This window comes from Grosmannia clavigera (genome assembly GCF_000143105.1).
Source record: "Grosmannia clavigera kw1407 unplaced genomic scaffold GCSC_113, whole genome shotgun sequence".
NCBI lineage: Eukaryota > Fungi > Ascomycota > Sordariomycetes > Ophiostomatales > Ophiostomataceae > Leptographium > Leptographium clavigerum.
This window is the reverse complement of record NW_014040831.1, coordinates 2,336,907-2,355,837: the sequence shown is the minus strand read 5'-3', so window position 1 is coordinate 2,355,837 and position 18,931 is coordinate 2,336,907. Positions and strand designations below refer to the sequence as shown.

General features: G+C 49.4%; 8 protein-coding genes across 8 annotated transcripts; 4 read left to right on the top strand and 4 right to left on the bottom strand.

The window, feature by feature from the left end:
* Positions 1 to 817: 817 nt before the first annotated feature.
* CMQ_3993 (putative rhamnose biosynthesis enzyme 2) lies at positions 818 to 2,120 on the top strand (the record flags this gene model as incomplete). Its single annotated transcript, XM_014319931.1, has 3 exons — positions 818 to 990; positions 1,212 to 1,573; positions 1,630 to 2,120. 3 exons carry the CDS (start codon positions 818 to 820, stop codon positions 2,118 to 2,120), a joined length of 1,026 nt encoding a protein of 341 aa, XP_014175406.1.
* A 110-nt stretch (positions 2,121 to 2,230) lies between these two features.
* On the bottom strand, positions 2,231 to 3,297 carry CMQ_3270 (uncharacterized protein; the record flags this gene model as incomplete). The annotated part of the gene is made up of 3 exons (XM_014319208.1): positions 2,231 to 2,240; positions 2,517 to 3,020; positions 3,248 to 3,297. 3 exons carry the CDS (start codon positions 3,295 to 3,297, stop codon positions 2,231 to 2,233), a joined length of 564 nt encoding a protein of 187 aa, XP_014174683.1.
* Positions 3,298 to 3,452: 155 nt separating this feature from the next.
* On the top strand, positions 3,453 to 4,560 carry CMQ_3377 (uncharacterized protein; the record flags this gene model as incomplete). The annotated part of the gene is made up of 2 exons (XM_014319315.1): positions 3,453 to 3,948; positions 4,157 to 4,560. The coding sequence occupies 2 exons, from the start codon at positions 3,453 to 3,455 to the stop codon at positions 4,558 to 4,560; spliced, it is 900 nt and encodes a 299-aa protein (XP_014174790.1).
* Positions 4,561 to 4,593: 33 nt separating this feature from the next.
* Positions 4,594 to 5,910, top strand: CMQ_3777 (uncharacterized protein; the record flags this gene model as incomplete). Its single annotated transcript, XM_014319715.1, has 1 exon — positions 4,594 to 5,910. One exon carries the CDS (start codon positions 4,594 to 4,596, stop codon positions 5,908 to 5,910), a length of 1,317 nt encoding a protein of 438 aa, XP_014175190.1.
* Positions 5,911 to 7,208: 1,298 nt separating this feature from the next.
* Positions 7,209 to 8,734, bottom strand: CMQ_3402 (feruloyl esterase; the record flags this gene model as incomplete). The annotated part of the gene is made up of 3 exons (XM_014319340.1): positions 7,209 to 8,310; positions 8,368 to 8,503; positions 8,602 to 8,734. The coding sequence occupies 3 exons, from the start codon at positions 8,732 to 8,734 to the stop codon at positions 7,209 to 7,211; spliced, it is 1,371 nt and encodes a 456-aa protein (XP_014174815.1).
* A 1,347-nt stretch (positions 8,735 to 10,081) lies between these two features.
* On the bottom strand, positions 10,082 to 11,323 carry CMQ_3446 (myb, DNA-binding protein; the record flags this gene model as incomplete). Its single annotated transcript, XM_014319384.1, has 2 exons — positions 10,082 to 10,993; positions 11,120 to 11,323. The coding sequence occupies 2 exons, from the start codon at positions 11,321 to 11,323 to the stop codon at positions 10,082 to 10,084; spliced, it is 1,116 nt and encodes a 371-aa protein (XP_014174859.1).
* A 1,699-nt stretch (positions 11,324 to 13,022) lies between these two features.
* On the top strand, positions 13,023 to 14,696 carry CMQ_3543 (c6 zinc finger domain containing protein; the record flags this gene model as incomplete). Its single annotated transcript, XM_014319481.1, has 2 exons — positions 13,023 to 13,422; positions 13,489 to 14,696. The coding sequence occupies 2 exons, from the start codon at positions 13,023 to 13,025 to the stop codon at positions 14,694 to 14,696; spliced, it is 1,608 nt and encodes a 535-aa protein (XP_014174956.1).
* A 1,440-nt stretch (positions 14,697 to 16,136) lies between these two features.
* On the bottom strand, positions 16,137 to 17,579 carry CMQ_3321 (uncharacterized protein; the record flags this gene model as incomplete). Its single annotated transcript, XM_014319259.1, has 7 exons — positions 16,137 to 16,296; positions 16,359 to 16,385; positions 16,440 to 16,508; positions 16,570 to 16,687; positions 16,822 to 16,962; positions 17,044 to 17,266; positions 17,409 to 17,579. The coding sequence occupies 7 exons, from the start codon at positions 17,577 to 17,579 to the stop codon at positions 16,137 to 16,139; spliced, it is 909 nt and encodes a 302-aa protein (XP_014174734.1).
* Positions 17,580 to 18,931: the final 1,352 nt, after the last annotated feature.

Genomic DNA, 18,931 nt, shown 5'->3' with positions numbered 1-18,931 from the left:
CATTTTTTGTGGGTTGTATGTGCCTCATTACTTCCTCTCGCTGTTCCAGTCTTGCGAAAGAGGTAGCGACAGTCTTGCCAGACTCTTGCAGCAACTGCTTGACTTGCTTGGCAATCCAGCCATCGCCTATACCAGAGCTGTTAGTCATCAACTGGCATGGTCCTTTCGTTTTCACACCCGAGTACATACCGAAGAGTAGATATGCGACTGAGCTTTTCTTGCTGATCATGTCGAAAATCTTTGCGTAGAACTTGGGGTTTGCATATGTCGTGTTTATTTTCATAAGATCTTTATAGAAATGGATCCATACTAGTTATACGTCGAAGAGAGCCTGTGAGCAAGATTTTAGTTTCACATCCTGCTGTATCTCACGTCTGCGTTCCGGCAACCGGCGGATCTGGTACATTCGTCTGTACATGTCAATTAGTGGTGGGGCGGATTCTCTCAGCCTCACACAGAGTTGAACTCGCCCGGAGTCGACTCCTACGCTGACTCCGGAATTTATCATTGGCTTATCGCACGGAAATCCGATCAGTTTGCAGACGCTACGCTCTGGCTTACTCCTAGCAACTCACACAATATTGCCTGGTTGGGTGGCTAAATATATGTGATAACGAGAGAGGCTTAAGGCCCAAGGCATGCGAAATGCCGTGCAAGCTTGCAATGCATCGGGAACATGCCGGTCCTAGCTGCAAACATACACCAGATCGCAAATACATATATCTTGCGCGCCGACTCTTGGCTGCTTGACAAAAGAGTTCGGTATTCACAATTCCTCATCATTCATCTACGAACTTGACTGGAGAACCTGCTCATTATGGCTAAAATAGCATCTGAACTTACACCACCTGATAGCCCCGGCCAGAAGGCTCGTCTGAGCTCAGTTCTTCCCAGCAGTTATGACAGCACGCTGAAACTCATCGGGACAACCAAGTTCGAACCGAGAAGCGATATCAAAAACATTCTCATAACAGGAGGCGCCGGTTTTATGTTAGTTTTCTATTCGATAAAAAGATCATCTTTAACAATGCTGATATTTTTAGTGGGAGCTGGGTAACTAGACATCTAGTGGTCCAGTATCCCGAGTACAATGTCATCTGCTTGGATAAACTAGACTATGTCTCCTCGATGGCAAATATCGATTGCTTAAAGTCATTTCCGAATTTTCATTTCATCAAAGGAGACATTACTTCTGCAAGTGCGATTGACAGAGCACTGTCCGACCATAACATCGACTGCATTCTACATTTTGCAGCCTGCTCCCACGTGCAGAATTCCTTCAACGACCAGCACAGCTTCACCTTGAATAATGTCATTGGAACGCACAATTTGCTCGAATGCGTCCGCAAGCGTGGTCGGATAACCCGCTTCATTCATGTAAGCACTGACGAGGTGTATGGCGAAACCCCTGACGAAAGTGTCGACGAATCCAAGCAGTTTCTGCCAACGAACCCGTATTCAGCATCAAAGGCGGCAGCAGAAATGTACGTGTACGCCTACTTCAAGTCATTCGGCATCCCGGTAGTGATCGTCCGGAGCAACAACGTGTTCGGACCGTGTCAATACCCCGAAAGTAAGTGCAGTAATATTCCATACGATTGAAAATATTAATATGCTAAGAATGGACAGAGATTATCCCGAGGTTCTTCGCCTTACTGTCAAAGGACCAGCCACTCACCATCCAAGGCTCGGGTCTGCACCGACGGCGGTATCTGTACGGGAGCGATGCGGCAGACGGGTTCGATACGATCCTCCACAGGGGAGTCGATGGCGAGGCATATAACATTGAGTCCGGTGTCGGGGTGACAAATCTCGAAGTCGCAATTCGCATGCTCCAGCTCTTTGGCTACGACTCTGAGTCCGATTTTGCTACTAGACTGGCGTGGGTTGCGGACCGACCTTTCAACGACCACGATTACCGCGTTGATGGATCCAAGCTTGCAAACTTAGGATGGAAGCAAAACATACCATTCGAAGTCGGTCTCACAGCCACGGTAGACTGGTACAGATGTAATATGAACGCCTGGTGGATGGATGGAAGTGTGGATGCGATCTCAGTAAAGACGCTACCGTTGGATGCGGAACGACTCAAAGACTCAACAGTGCTTACGGGAAACTAGTGGCACAGGTCTGGGTGCATGATGCGCCAAGGCAACCACCGTAACAGGTGCTTTTAGGGAAATTTTACGGTGCAGATAGGGATTCTCTGTTTCTACTAGTTATAAGGGAATCAAGCAAATCTATAAGACGCTATACGCGGTCCTTAGTATAACTCGCTATTTCTTTGCTTTGCCTAGTTCCGTCTTCTCTTTGCTTGTATAAATACGGTATAGAAAAGGGCTAAGAGTTGGTACCAGACAAGGGCTACAGCGCGCCGTATACTCTCCTCTTCCGTCTCCCGCTCTCTTGCTTTTTTGTGTCTTTGCAGTGGCAGTTCTTTTATCGCTGTGCTTTTGCATGTCGTGCCCGATACTGATGACGTCCGGGAGGCGCTGCTTCTCGCGTCGCTTTTACACCCGCTCGCATCCTTTGACGAGTAGACTTCCGGCGCAAGCGCCAGCTTCTCGACGATGGAGGCGGCACGGCCCCTACCGGCCTCAAGCTCTTCTGCTGTCTTTGTCATGGCCGCCTCCTGAGCTTGCATTATCTCGTCTCTCTCGTACGGGGGCGGTGGCAGATTTTGAAGGCCTGTGGTTGGAACCCGACGGGATACTGCTTCCCGGTTCTTTCTTAACATATCCTCCTTTAGGCCACGTGCGAACGAGTCCAGGGGATCGCCGGAGTTGTAGCTCGAGTCAATTCCAATAAGCATGAGCGCTGTACCCTGCTTGGGCTTAGCCCGAGGCGGGAAGATGCTTTTGATCTGGTCTGTTACCTTGCGCAAGCGGCCCTGGATCTTGATCTTGATGTAGAACGGCCGGGCCTCGTGCTGAAAGGCCAGCCCGGTATAAAAGAGGATGCTGTGTTGCGACTGTGCGGCCAAGTCGTCTTGCGACAGCTCCCACAGCAGCGTGCGGAAGCTGACCCTCCGTCATATAAGGAGACCGCCTGGGTATTGCCATTACGCCGATCTTCGAGAACCGACAGCCCTTCAACGGAAGACTCTGATGTCAAATTCTCCAATGACATGAGTTTTCAGGAGATACCAACCGTTTTTATTAATGACGGCCCGCCAAACCCCCCCGCTGGAAAAACAAAAATCGCCAAGTCCCATGCCTACAAGCCCACTCTTGGTGTTTTCAGTTACCTGGAACCGTCTAACCCGAGCGGCAGCCTACACGGCTCCATGATCCTCATATTAACAGCACGTGAGTTTCCATTTTCCTGCACGTTTCTCGCAGTATGGGTCAAGTTTGGAAAGAGTCGATCCCAGCCAACTTCATCCTTTCGATAACACTGCAACGCAGCCACGGGCGCCGCCTCTGGCCCAAACAGTCAACAAGCTACATTCAATGGACACATCGGATGTAACGTTCAATAACGAACATGACTCTGGGGAGAGCGGCGACTCTGGGGAGAGTGACGACTCTGTGGGGAGCGACGACTCTAGGGAGAGTGACGACTCTGGGGAGAGCGACGAGATGGACGAGTCAGATATGCTGTATCACGAGCAGCCATTGAAGTGCGATACGCTGTGGAACCCCGCTTCGCGGCGAGACTTGACGATTCACATGGAGCTGGAAGTTGAAAGCGACATTAAAGGAAGCCTCCAAAAAGCAGCATATCTCAGACGCCTCGGCCACTTCCAGCAAGCAGACTGCTACTTTCGGGAAAATCTCGCAGATTTTTTTGACACCCCACTGGTGGTGCTAGAATATGCCGACTTGCTGCTCGCACAGGGCGACTACAGGCGTGTTCTCGAGACGTTTGCCGTGGATGAGTTTGTGCCGGACAGTGAAGCGTCCATCATGTCTGCCCTGAGCCTGCAGCTATCCCGGTGCAATAGAAGTCCAGATCTACGCTTGGCCTGTCAAATAGCCACGGTTTCCTTGGCTTATTTGAACAAGATGAAGACGGCAGATAACTCTGTTTCTCCCCCCCTCAGACAAAGCCAACATGTCAGCTACAAATTCTGTGCAAGACTTTCACGCTGATCAGTCTTGTCCATGAATATACTTGAGCCTCTTTCATTACACGGATTTTAAATTGTCTCAAGCCCTGCGGATGTTTTCTGGCATCTACAAGACTCTCCTACGGGAGAGTCGCTACTGGGAACTTCGAGATATCTTTCATGCACTCCTCGAAGTATCGGAGATAGAGCAGACATGCCGCGCCCTGATGGACACCAAGACGGCCATGGCCGGCGTGTCCAAGCTTGTGGCTGACTGGCAGGCTACGGCGCCCGACCAGGCTGCACAGCTCTGTCTCTTGCAGGTGCTTGTCAGTTTTAGTCGCCCTTGTGTGCAAAAGCACGCAAACGACAGCAGCCTCGCGAGCCTGACAGGATTCATCTTTGACCAGGCCAGGGAGATTGCAAGCGCGACCAGGGACAGAAGAACAGAGAACACAAATTGCCGGGCCTATCTCGACTGGATTCTGACCGAGGAAGAATATGCGTGAGTCCGCAGAAGCGGTGACCAAGACCAGCACTCCATGTCGCGGCGCTTCTTTGACAAATATCCCGGATCAACGGTGTGGGCGGGTGTGCTGCCCGTGTATCTGCCGTTGGCAAAGGAATCACCCGGTTGGCCGGTCGCGCAAGACTCGCCCGCCATGGAGCTACTAGCCACGGTGCTACAGGCCTCAAGAGAGCTCGGCGACTATGCTCTGCAGGCCGCGTGCCTGCGGGAGATGATATGCAGCTCACAGGACCCGCGAGCACTGTTCTCGACGCTGATCCAGCTGCAGCTCAAAGTCATGGGGGACAAGGTGGGCGCGCTGCAGTCTTTGCTGTCGACATACCTCTTGGCCGATGACGACACCTCCCGCCTCGCTCTGAGGATGCATCTGGCCGAGTTCGCCCCCGTCTCGACCCAGTGGGACCGCGCCGTTGACCAGGCTGCTCTTGAATGGAGCCGACTCAAGGTCCTGCGTGCCCTCAGCCTGACCATGCAAGGCGACATCTCAGCAGAAGCAAAGGACGAAGCACGTCTGGCGGACCAACTTCTCGCCGGCATTCCTGATCACTGGCCGCCTCAGGGGGGGACTGTTGGTGACAGAAAACTGCTCTTCACTTTGCCTGATCCCAGCGTCACTCCTCCCGCGATAATCCGCAGTGTAACACCGCCGCCTGCGAGAGGGCGGGTAAGAGTTCGAAGGATACCAAAAAAAGGAAAACCTACACACAAGGGCAAGGAAAAAGCACATGACGATGCTGACACCAGCAACAAAGAAAATGGACAGCCCCCGCACCCCCCGAATGCTTTTGGCCCAAGCCAATTCCCAGCTCGCCTCGGATTTCAAGGCCACGAACCGCTTTACAAGCCCCCATTCCCGTATCCCTCCTACCAAATGAACCCCGAACCTTACTGGAGTAGTTCGTTCCAGTACCCCTATTTTTCTCCGTACATTTCTCCCTACTCTAATCAGCCGTACATGCCCGCTCCCTTTGACCAGTCGCCGCAGTACGCGCCACCACCCGAAGTACGAGCAGATCCGACTGCCGAATCAGAGCGAGAAGGGTCTAAGAAGCTCCGTGCAAGAGTGCAGCAGCTAGTAGCTAAAAACATGAACCTGGAACTAGAAATGCGGAAGCAGAAGGAAATAACGAAGGAAAGAGAAAAGATCGAAGCTTTTGCAAAGCAAAAAAAGGACGCAGAACTTGCATCGGCGAAACAAGAGGCTGAGGAGATAGCCGCGGCGGCAATCGCCGCCGCGGTAGAAAAGGCTATAAAGAAAATTAAATCAAAGGTGGCAGAGGAAGATGAGGCAGTATCAGAAAGTAATACAGTAGCAAGGAAAGAGGTCTAATAGGTTAACGCCTAAGAGGGTATATTGTAAAGAGAGAAGGAGGAGGTAGCAAGGAAGATGTTCGAAGCTTTATATATTCATAAGTAAAAGATATTGCACGTACTAGAGAAGGTACTACTAAGAGCGGAGGTAGGGTGAGGCCTCAGCTCGAACCAACAACACACACACACCTACAAACACACGTACTTGTGCACGTAGATAGGTGCCGTAAGGCACCTCCCTTCGTCACAAGGTAGGGCAGTGTGAGGTTGGTCCGAAGGGGAAGGGAGGAAAGCCATGCGGGCTCGTCTTAGGATCCTGAAAGAGATGACAAGACGAGCCCGCCCGGCGAGGTCTTGGGCGTAGCTTTTCTTCACAAGTGCACTGCGTATATGTCTTGGTGATCGATTGATTTCTTACGTGCGTGCGTGCCTGTCTGTCCCGCTCTTAAGGAGAGGGAAGAAGAGAGCGTTTTCATATACATAGGTTGTGTAAGTGGTGACAGAAGGCATCAATTGTTCCACATTTGATTGGTCAAGAACAGTGGGTCTTGTCATGTGACGCGTTAGCGTCCCGCGAGGGGTCCTGACATGTCATCCTGTGCGGCCAGAATAGGTGGTCTTGGGGGTGCACTTCTCTCATCACTCACTACGCAAACCAAACTCTCCCTTTATATTATTTTAACTATACTAGCTACTATTAGTAAGGACTACGCAGACTACAACTTGCCGTTCTTTGTGCTGTATGATGAACCTCGGAGGTGGCCGGTCAGTTCTCCGATATTCGTTCCGTGGCCGCCTTTGACGGTCTCATAGAGGAATCTCTTGGGAGTGTGCCGCTCGTAAGCGCGAAGAATGGAAAGCTTGTGGCAGTTGGAAACAAGGCGAGAGGCGAGAAGACCAACACACCGTATGACCCTGCGTCCATCGGCATCCTGGATACGAAGGCGTACCCGAAGCCGTTCCAGTTTCCTTGGAAGCTGTCCGAGGAGGTTGCGCTCCAGCACAATCTGTTCTGATAGATTGGTCCATTCTCTTGTATGTTAGTCAAAAATATCAAGAACCGGTTACTACGACAACCCCACAGTCAAACAGTATCTGTCTGTGATGCATTTATTTATATGTATTATGCTTGGCGACGAAATACTCCGTATCTGGAGGTGGCTCTGACAGACAAGGGGCCGAGGGTGAAGAACAACGTACATGCGGCGAATATTGATTTTCGACGTGTGATTTATTATTTTGCAGATAATTCAGCTTTCTTTCCAATTATGCTTGCGTCGCTAGACATAAATCTCTTAAGTACAAGCGAATTACCCACTATTGGCATTGCCAATTCGAAGGCAGCTTAGAGTCTCCGCCGAGGTAAGTTTGCGACTTGGGATACAGGCAGTGCGTACGCTGGAAGTCGATCCCTTCGGCGAAGCTGTCGTTGACAAACTTAGTCCCGGTCAGACTCTGCGGTGCGGTCCCGTTCTCAACCCAAGCTACAATGGCAGCCAGCACGTTGTACTCGGGCTCATAAGGAACACCTTTGGCAGAGGAGCCCCCACCTTGGCCCACAGCCCAAGCACCAGGTCCAGTATTGCAGTGGAACATCCCGGATATGCGGAAGAATCGGTAGTAGTCTTGCAACGCATCGTCAACCTCGGCCATGCGGTCCCAAAAACGTCTAGTGTTGAATTGTGTAATCTGATTGTCTTGGCCTCCATGGAAACTGATCATCTTTCCTCCACGGCCCCTGAATTCGGGAAGAGTTTGCGGGTAGGTGCGAATATTGGACGGATTGAGATCATCTGCAATCTGGACGTCATCTGCATTGTAGGTGCTAGGATCCCAGTTCGGGTCACTATAGACAACGTAGCGAAACCAGTCCTTTGAGTAGCTGAAGGGTGTGCCAGCGAGGAGTTTGGCAACGGCCTGTAGTTCGTTACCAGGATTCATCCGCGGAAATATGAGGCTGCCATTCGGATAAGTGTAAGGCGCATATATCTTTTCCAATTGCTGAACTTGGTTGACATTGAGGCAGTTCTCCGTCTGTGTACTGTTGCAAAGCAGGGTGCTTGGGTTGAAGTAACACTTGTCCGGAACCTCGATAATGCCATCTATAACGCCATCGATACCATCGCATTGATTGAGCACCTCGTTGTGAATCAGGCCAGTCCACGTTTCAATATTGATATAGTTTTTCGAGCTCGAGTTTCCCGTGATAGGGTAAAACATTGCTCTCTCGCCCTGAAGATGGTTGAAGTCGACGGCAGGACATCCTGCAACAATACCGTCGTAGTCGTTTGGGAAAGCCTCGGCTGCTTTGATACCCATGCGGCCTCCGAGAGAGCACCCAAGATAGTAACTGCGTAGAGGCGCTTTCTTGTAGAAATGTTTGATAAGTTTGGTGGCTACTTTGGTGCCGGTGTGAAGCCTGTGTTCAACAGTCAGCTCTTATCCAATGCCACTTTTTTTATTCAAAACTACGTACGATCTGTAAGAGTAGTCTTTCACAATATCCGGATTGTTGAGCATCGTGATCCCGGTTGTGCCGTTGTGGCCATTATTTGTTCCCATGGTCGCAAAGCCATGATCTGTGCCGTAAGCCAGATCTTCATACTTAATGCCTAGTCAATTGTGAGCTTGTATTAGAACAAACAACTTGTTTAAGAACATGGAGGTTCACACACAGCCGTCGATTCCCCCATTACCCGTTGCTAAGTACCGTCGGCCGTCCCATTTGCGTGGGAGCCAAAGCTCGAAGCTGATGCTAGACCGGAACGAAGTGGGAATCTGAAGTGCAATTCGACAGATGTCCTCTGTGACTTCTTGAGACGGACGATTGCACGAAGGGACATTGTCTGCAAGCTCTAGTGTCGTGCCGTTGCTGATGTATTCAAGACGTGTTAAGGTAGAGTTCCAGATAAGTGTCTCAGGTTTAAACGACAAACAGTGCTCGCGAAAGAAAGAATCGGTCCCATTGCAACTGACAGCCACAATCAGTGACCCTAGAACCATCAGTCGCAAGAAGATACGATCAAGCAAAAACATGGCGAGTGTAGCTGTGATACGACGGGCCCTCGCACGCGCTGTAATAAAACAGGGAAAAACTGCCTTTAAGTTATTTAATTATAGCGCGTAGGCGCCCACAATAAGCCACTATTGTCTGTGTCGAGTACACCGACTTTTAGCACTCGATATGCATGTCTTTACGGAGTACGTCGTATTGCAAGCCGTTAGCCATGTCTCGATCTATTCCTATATAAGTAGGTGGGCTAAGTGCCATAAGCCATCAACGGTCATGTTTGTAAGGCCGGTGTGACCATATAAGGATAGGTGCATGCCAAGTGTTACTTATGGCGCACACCCCCTTTCAGCTTACTTATTGCTTTTAGGGAGTCATTTATAATTTCCCACCTATAGTGACACCGGCTGCAACACGGATTTGATGATGCGGCATAGGTATTCGGTGTTTAGTTGTTCTGATTTTTCAGCCTCAGCTCGGTGGTGACTAGTTTTTAGGGCCGTATCCCAGCACATCCCGCGTTTACTGTTGCACGTGACCCTGTGGGTCAGTGTGCAGAGTTTTCACTCCCGCAGTACAGCCTGCACTAGCTTCTAGTGCATGAATATACATGCACCTTTCCACATTTACGCTGTTTCTTAGTAATCACGCTAATAGCTTGCGTGTGGCCTGCGCCGGCGCCCCTCTCTAGGCAGGCGTTACAGAAACAGATATATTGGAATATTATTAAGGGTTTATGTTATCACTAGTGATAGGCCTTGCTTTTATGCCTTTTGACTAATTATAGGGCTGTATGGCTAAATAGAGCGGAAGATCTTTAATATAGCAGTTTCTTATACTTAATAGTATTTAATATACGTTACTTTTAACAGTACTTTTTACTTCTTTTAAGCAAATTTGTGGGCGTTATAAGCTGCACTAAGAATAACATTAGCCTATTTGTAGTAAAAATTGCATACAAATTAAATTGTAACCTTCTATCCGTACACAGCTTCTAAATTACATACTGTGCGATTTTGTAATAGCACGTTAGAAAAACAAAATTTACAATAGACAACTCCTTAAATATATACGCAACATGTATGCAACTTGTGCCTATCATTGTCTCTCTATACTAGCACATGTATGTTTCCTTTCTCCTCTTCTGTCTCCTTCTTCCCCTCTGCTCTCTAAGAGGTCTTCACGTAGTCTTTAGCCGTAGCGTAAGAGTGATTTTCTCCTCATCTGCTAGCCGGTCTGCTGTCTCCATTATGGTCGCATCGAGGAGGTGATACACTGCCCTCTTTATTTTTCCTCTCGGGCAGGTGACTGAGTACTCAATCTCGTTGCTATTGTTACCAATTTCAGAGCACTTTTCCTGTGCTTGGTCTGAGCGACTCTCATCATGCGGCCGGTGGGCTGGATTGGTAAAACCATATTTGGAGACGACGTCGTCTAGTGCTGTGTCGTTGTTGTTGCTGTTTCTATTTCTAGAGTCATTTCCGGATAGGAATTCATCCATGCCTGTGAGGATGGGTTGCCACGTGCCTCGCTCTTTAAATTGGAGATCTATCCCATCTAAAGAATTGTTTAAAGCGGAGCTCGGAGTTGATCTTCTGAAATCTGCTAGTGAGAGGTACTGATTTTCCATGTTTGAGTAGTCTGTCGTATCAATGGCGGTGGGAATCGTGGTGCTGGAGTTGTCCGATGTTGTTGGCGGAGGTGTTATGAACGGAACTGTCAGATCGAGAGTTGAACTGTCTTTGCTAGCTGGTCTCGTCCGGTCTCCTTCTGCCCCACTCTGTGAGTACTCAAAAGGGCTGATGGCGTCCAAATTGCCATCGTCAACGGGGAAGATAGACGTAGCGGTAAGGCTGGCAGAAGCAGTTGGCAGGCCGAACGACCCGCCAAATAGTGCGGGTGGTAGTGGCACATGTGGGGATGTGCTACTACTGGACGGCTGTTTCCCATGGCCACGTTTGCGCTTTAGCCGGCGCATCAGAAGTGCGTAGCGGTTCTTGACGGACAACGGAGCGCGTGCTTCGAGGAAATTGTTCGCGATATATTTCCAGTTGTGGCCAAATAAGTCTACCAGATGTAGAAGAAACCCGTCCTTTTGTTTTTATTTGTTAATGTAATGGGCTTTGAGCACTAATAGAAGCAAACTAACAGATAGGTTCTGTAGTTCTTTCACTCCTGTGCGGAGTACCATGTATTTCAAGCAAGAAAGCAAGCATACCGTGTGTGGAGTCCAGGGGCTATGATCAAGGTCCGGGTTAAGATTCTCCTTCCATCGCTTGGCGCACTGATCGCTGTTGCGCGTAGCAACTTTCGCTGCCACCACCACCCACCGGGTGCCGTACTGAACCACCGCGTCTCGCAAGCGATTGTCTTCGGCGGGCAACCAAGCACCTGCGTTGATGGGTCTCAGAGATGAGGACATCTTGCTAGAGAGCTGAAGCTGTTCCGTATATGCTGTACCTTGCGTAGCGAGAAAGCCTCGATCTGCCCGAATGCTCTTCTTCTAGCATCCCTCGCGTTGGTGATTTTTTCGATAATACCAGTGGAAGGATAGCTGCCCTGAAATGCTACGACTTTCTAGAGTAAATTGTCTGACATCTCGGAGACTTGTATTTCCAGAGATTTCTTGTTGCTCTTGGAGATTCTGTTGGTGATGTTGCTTATTTATCTAATCTAACCGTTTGGCTGTACACCTGCTGCCTCCCACACAAAACCTATAAAAATACAAATTCACAATTGCGAGGATGCGCTAATAGACGTACGCCACCATCTTCTATCTTGTAGACTATTATCGGTCATGATGCGGTCATTTTCCGGAGACTCGTAAAGTACTCCGTCTCGCTAACATCTCGTACATGGTACATCTGTGTCACTAGCGGCGCTCGTTGAGTATATTGTAGCTCTAGAGTAAGACAGGTGCGGCAATCTTCGTGGGATATGCGTCCGGGCCATTGCGCGTCTTATATTAAGCTAAAAGGTCTAGTAATATCTAGTGATGATATTTCGTAGATAGGTTAACCGAGGCCAGACTGCGCGCGCAGATCAAGGCTCCGTCTAGTCTAGCGATTTCGGGCGGCGGAGGTCAGGTGACCTCCGAAAATCCACACTACAAGCCATTCTCTCCACCAGGTACTCAAATCTCAAGGCCGAAACCGCTTCTATCACGAGCCTTTTCAATCGTATCTATATCCGAAAGGCCACGCCATAGTATTTATGCATGATGCATTCGCCCACGTACTTGCTATCTTGCCAGCAAGTCCGGAAGATGATTACCCGAACCTATCCGGATTTCTAAACCAAGCCAAATACGGAAGACGGCCGACAAAGGACGCTGCATCGTAACAAAGACAATTGACTAATGAGAGCTCTCAAGCTCTATGCCAACGGTCTTTCCCCGAAGAAACGACGCATTGAATAATCTTGGTTCTTTGAACATCCGACATTAGCCGAATCCTACAATACCGGTTATCTGGGCGGCGAAATGCAGAGTTCGAGTTTACTGGTGCTCTTCTGTTGTAAGTACCTCGTTCAGTTGGAGCCTAGACCCTGATAGAGATCGGGCTGCAGTAATCACAGCGTGGTAGGAGATTAGGTCCTGTTGGTCGGATTGCGTACTTCACAATGACGCGCGTAGCGTGACTCCGAGGAGTTAGAATTGATCTGTGTAGCTGAGGAACTAGCTGCCACCATTCGTTTTCACTATCTAAGCCTGTTTCTTATTCGCCGTCACACAAGTACTTATGCATATTGCAGTGAAGTCCCTCCTTACGAATCCGGCCGAAAGGTTTAACGGGGAAGGGATCTACATGCATTTCAAAGCAAATCACCATATCACCCCATTTAGCGCTGCCGGGAACGCATTCGACCGAAGTTTTCGATCAGCCGCAAGCCATAGCCTTAGCTAGTCGGCCAAAGTTCCGCCGTTTGCATGTTTTTTACATCCTCAAGCTTAATAATTGATTTCACTGTCTGATATGCCGGAGTTCAAGATGTGCAAGACGCAACTGATATTTGTATCGGGCTTCTCTAACACCTTCTCACAGATTAATCAAAGCTAACAGTACCTAGCTAAGAAAGGCCGCTCTGACAAGTATCTGCACCTACCTGTCCTGACCCCCCACATGCAGTCTTTTTTTCAGCACCGCCGCTTGCGCGAGGCAGCCAAGACAGATGTCGATAAGCTCCATGCCCATGGCGACTCACCTGCCGCAAGCCAAGCTGCCAGCGAGGCCAATTTTGCTGAAGAGGGCAAATTGCAGCGAGCCCAGGAGCACTCGATAGCCGGCGTGAATATATCCGATCCGTCGGAGTACGACGGCAGCACTACATACGAGGTCGGGTGGGCAGACGGCGACCCGGAAAATCCGCAGAACTGGAGTCTCGTCCAGAAATGGTCGGCTACCACAACCGTGTCTTTTATCCTCTTGGCTGTCAGCATTCCGTCCTCCATCGACGCCCCTGTCTCTGATCAGTTCAACAAGCACTATGGCGTGGGGCCCATTGCTGGGTCGATGACCACAGGTATTGTATTTCCCAACATTGGACCTCCTCTCGGCTGCTTGAGAACTAACCATGTGTGTAACATAGGCATGTACCTGATTGGTATTGGAGTCGGCTCGATGGTCGCAGCCCCCTTTTCTGAGACGTTTGGACGCAACCTCGTTTACTTGACCACCATGGTCATCTTCATCCTTTTTACTATCGGAAAGGCATTGGCGCCGAACTATGGGGCAGCGATTGTCTTTCGCTTCTTCGCCGGCTTCTTTGGTGCGGCACCTCTGACAGTTGGCAGCGGTACGGTCGCCGACATTTGGGGACCGCTCGAGATAACTTTTAGTCTGCCGTTTGTGACTTTGACTTCGTATGGTGGACCTATCCTGGGACCCATCATCAGCGCATACCTCCCCGACATTGGCTATAGATGGGCTGATTGGATCTCGGCCATTTTTGCTGGCGTGATCCTGATTCTCGTCTTCCTTTTCCAGCCAGAGACATATTCGCCTACGCTTCTGGAATGGCGAGCATCACACCTTTGTGAGCTTACCGGCGATCCACGGTTTTGTTCCCAAGGTCATGCATCGGCTGGCTTGCTGGGACGGCGCCTTCTTACCAACATGCTGCGCCCGTTTAGCTTGACCTATACGGAGCCGATCATCCTCGTCTTCTCCTTCTACCTAACCATCCTTTACATTGTCTTATTTACTTTCCTTAATGGGTTTCCGTTTATCTTCGGTGATACTTACGGAATCTCGAATTCGCTCACCTTCCTCATTTTTACGGCGCTCCTCGTCGGGGATTTTGTCGCCATTTTGCTAATACCAATCGTCTACGGCTGGACCAAGAAAGCTTCTGTAAGAGCGGCGGACCGAGGTCAGAATCTCGCTCCGGAAGTGTGTCTCTACTTCGCCATGCTCGGCGGGTCCATCTTGATGCCCATATCCATCTTCTGGATAGGCTGGACCTGCTACCCCAGCGTCAGCATATGGGTTCCCATTATCGGCGTAGTCGTCTTCGGCTACTCCCTTGTCACTGTATTCACCACAACCTACAACTACATCGTCTTCGTCTACCTACAATATGCCGGTTCTGCTCTCTCTTTCATGACCTTTAGTCGCTACGTTATCTCTGGCGCCCTGCTACCGGCCTCGGTGCCCATGTACAAGAACCTTGGTCCACACTTTACACTCACCTGGGTTGGCGTGCTGGCAGCCCTCATGGCCCCTCTGCCTTTTTTGCTTTACAAATACGGTCATCAAATCAGGGCAATGAGCAAGAATGTACAAAATCAGACCTGAGTGCTTGTGACGCCGACTCTCAATCTCTACAACCGGCATGGACCACTATGTATATTTTGGACAACGTGTGAAGTATTTGGTGGATACCAGGTAAAGGTACGCATTTAGACGTTCTGTGTACTTGCATTTTCTTTCTTTCTTTTAAGAGGGGTCCGGAGGGTTATTTGTATGCAGATGCCTTGATTTGGTCTACCATACGAAGTCCTCGATACGTTCGTTTGTTCTCCAACTGCAAATAAGTATAATTAGAAAACATAGGCATTGCCAGATCAATTTCTTTGTTTCACTACAGTGGAAATACGAGCCAAGCAATACAGAGTCCACTCTTCATCGCTATTCAAGCACTCCATCTCACCCTCGAATAAGCTCAAAGTAATCTTGACGCTGGTCGGTTTCTGCGGAAAAACGAGTGGACATCGAGCATGTGAGCATCGAGCATGCGATATTAAAGACCCAAATAGCACCTGAGAGCCTCGGCCTTGCCCCCAATCCCGGACAACGGGTCGTCCAAAAGCAACGTCCTTGTCACTAAATGTATCGTTCCGAAATTCCTTCTTTTCAGTCGGCATAGCTCAGATCCGTCTCCAGTTCTAAACCGCAAGCTGATGGGAACAGAACCTTCGATTTCCAGCCCTGATAGCGAATCTCGCGCTATCCAGGACACCATCTAGGCGTGGGCGGAGCCTGCAGATGAACCTTGCCTCCTAACCAGGGCATCTGTGAGATCATCTTCTGAAGATCCTTGCCGAGATAGTCGTGAACATCTAAATGTGGTGGAAGCTGTCAGTCTGTAGTGCAGACAGTTCTGCCCTAGAAATTGGTGGTCTTTTGGGTTAATTAAACACTTGTTGTTACATCTGCGCCCAACTCAGACGTCATTGGTCCAGTCGAAGCCGCTCCGGATTCCATCGCGATTTTCTTGCTTAGCCAGGGGCTAACCGGAGCCAAGTCGCTCTTAGCATGTCACTCTGCTTAACCGCGCCCACTAAAAGAGGGTAACTGCTTCAACTCTTCAATACAACATTGACTACCATCCTCAACTTTACCGAGGTTGACTTGTAGCTCCGGTAGATTCGCAGTATTGTACAATGAGAGCCAATTGTAAAGCACCTTTTACGGATAGATTGTAGGACATTACTGGTATAATAGTAGCCGTTTGCAGAAATATTTATTTAGTTACAAAAAGCAGCTCTTCATCCCGTAAATGTCAAACTCTTTTGAGAAAAAGTCGTCGCTATTGCTCGCTAATACCAATATATGACCGTGTCCTTTAACTGACCGTGATTTCTGTGGTCATCATAATCCCTTTTCCGATTGCATCATTTTGGGCTCCTGAGCTGGTCCCTGCCATGGCCCTATAATCGGTCTGTGGATTCTGCAATATCTTTTCCTCGCTCTCCGCATCGTGTTGATATACGGTAGCATGCGCATTAAGATCACCTAAGCCACCCTCGCTGCTTGTCTCGCGCTCATCGAGCTTGTATCGCCAGTATTGCGGCCGTAGGTGTAGTAATCTGCGGAAGAGAGACCTATGGCCTTGCCGACCAATGGCCTAAGCATCGGCACAGAGGCTGCAATCATGCCAAAATACTCTTCAAGGCTGTTTGGGTAGGGAAGAGTTAGTACGATACTATGCTTAAAATGGGAAAATATCAAACATACAGGCCAAACAAAATGAGGTTATCGGTACTGTGAGCAAGTGTCAGAATCAGAGAAGAAGTGTGTGAGGGCGAACAAGCATACTAGGTCTCGTCCACGTCTAAAGAGAAGGTTTCTTGGTAATAAGTCTTGACGATATCCATTGCCACAGCGCTAGGCGACAAGGTTGGTCAACGGATTTTGCACTGGAAAGTAATAAGCCGGCATTTCTTACAGATAGCCAAGACTAAGGACTGCAATGAGGTACAAGCGGAGCTTCAGCTTCATGTTCAAAGCCCAGATGATAGGAATTGGAAGAACTGCGAGCGCAACATCGGTGACAATACTAAAGCCTGTTGCGTTTCAAACTTATTGTTAACTTATTCAATCGCAGCCCCCTTGGCCTCCCAGATTTTTTTGGTTGAGCCTTTTGCTTATTTTCGGATGGGGAAAAAAGCTTGGGAAAAGAGTATTAAAAATAACTAACTTGTGTTGACCAGACCAAATGCAATAAGCGTACTAGTCTCTGCGCATTTGGCATCTAGGGTCGTGTCCCAGTAGCCAGCCAATGGTTTGCAGTCGAGGAAGAAGAAGAGAAAGCCGACAAATTCGTAAAGTATGACGATGACTATAGGCGTCGCAATGCGTCAGTGTGCCAGGCACGCAAGATTGTTTGTTTGAATCTTGGAGACAAAGCATATAGGCTCACCTATCAGAACGCGCAAGGACCACTTATACCACTGGTTCTTGCATAGTCTGTGAAGGTTGAGGGCAATGGAAACCTTGAGGAACATGGTTCCGATGGCGATTGAAACGACATTCAGACAGAAGAATAGCTTATTATATATTTTCAAGTCGTCGGCCGAGATGGTTGACTGGTGGCGGCCAAGGCCGTATTTTGACTGGATGAGAACCATGATCCATCCTGCCAGCTGGCAAAGCTTAGCAAGGGGAGGGCAGAGAGTCTTGATTTAGTTTGACTTCTCAAATGTGGGGAGAAAAAAACCGAAAAGACATCAGCTATTTGTGCCGCAGCACAAGCAAGAGAGGAAGGAAGGAGTAGAATCGACGTACTGCTGCCAAGCCGATGAGGACATCGTCGGAACTAGCAGTGCGAAGGATGCGTATTCGGGTGTACATGCGAAGGCCGACAACGATGACGGAAACGAAGAAAAACGTGGTCAGAAGTCCCAGAATCCTCGGCAAGCCGCTCTCTGCCGCAAAGGCAGCATCAGAATCGGGCATGTTGCCATGTGGGCGATAAGGTAGATGCTTATGAGTTGCCGATCTGCATAGTCTACCGTAAGAACCGGCTGCATGCTGCTTTTAGAGGCGCAAACAGGAGGAAGAGACACAGATTCTTGCGCTAGGCTGAGTTTGCGCTTTTAGAACGTCGTACGCACGGTATACTGGCGGCTCGCTGCTTCGTTCTCGCAGGCATGTACTCCGTACCTCTTCGAACGGCTGACACAGTTCCACTTTCTCAAGCTGACGGAAGTCCTTGTCAGCTATATGTGAACAGCTTATGGATATGGAACACTGCGCAGCGCTAAACATTATGGGTGAGTGCATATATTTGTCGTACGAGAGCTTGTAAGCCTGGTTTCCCTAGTCCTCTAAAGTACGGCCCATCCTGCTACGTTGGCCCAGAGCTTAAGAGTGTTGTTTGTGAGGAACACTTCACAGGCACAGTCAATCGATTGGTCCATGCTATTATTACTACGATTATGCGTTTTAACGTCGTCATTTAAGGGGGTACGCCCCAAGAACTAACACGCCTCCCTAAGGGCATGCGACAGAAGAGGCAAGGGGTGAGCTTACCCGCTCCTCAGTTCTATCTAGGCGGCTGCAAAAAGTAGTTGTCATGGTGCTTCCTAACGTCCGGCGGGTGGCGCAGTATTTGATTGATCCCTGCTCGGCCGAGCTTGGCACTATTGATGTGCACGTACGCCTTTTCCCGCAGGAACCCTTGCGTGTCGGCCCTCCGGATGGGGCGCTGTGGATCCTCTCCTGTTTCGTGCTGCGCCTTGCATGTTACTCGGGCAAGGTAACATTCGGATCCGACCCCGGAAGGACTAGTTTAGTGTGGCGGGCTACGGCTGATTGTCCGTTTTAGTCGCCTTAGCCGCGTGGGATATACACAAGTATCTTACCTGGGCAGCTTTATGCGAGGTACAAGTCCGACACGGGGCTTCGGACGGATACGCCGAAGCGGGACTAGAGGTTCGCAAAGTCATTCTTTTCTTAAGCGATACTTTCCTCCTCTTTCCATTCGCTAGGTCCCCAATTCGACATACTTAGGCCTATTACTTTTTCCAGACGCCTTATGGCATGATGCTAGCCAACATGTTTGTGTCTTGAGAAACACGCATCCTTAGACAACCGTTGCTGCAGAGTATGTGCATGTCTCAGTTGTCAACAGAGTGTGGCGAAATGGTCTTTGACACCCTACGCGTTGTGCCACTAGTTGATTTCATGTTATCTCTGACTGGCGCCACGCGATGAATTGCATTTTCTCGCAGTGGCAGGTGCTAAACAGGGGTGAGCACGACGCATGAGGGATATATTGTAAGCCATCTGAGAAAGCAGTTGATTAC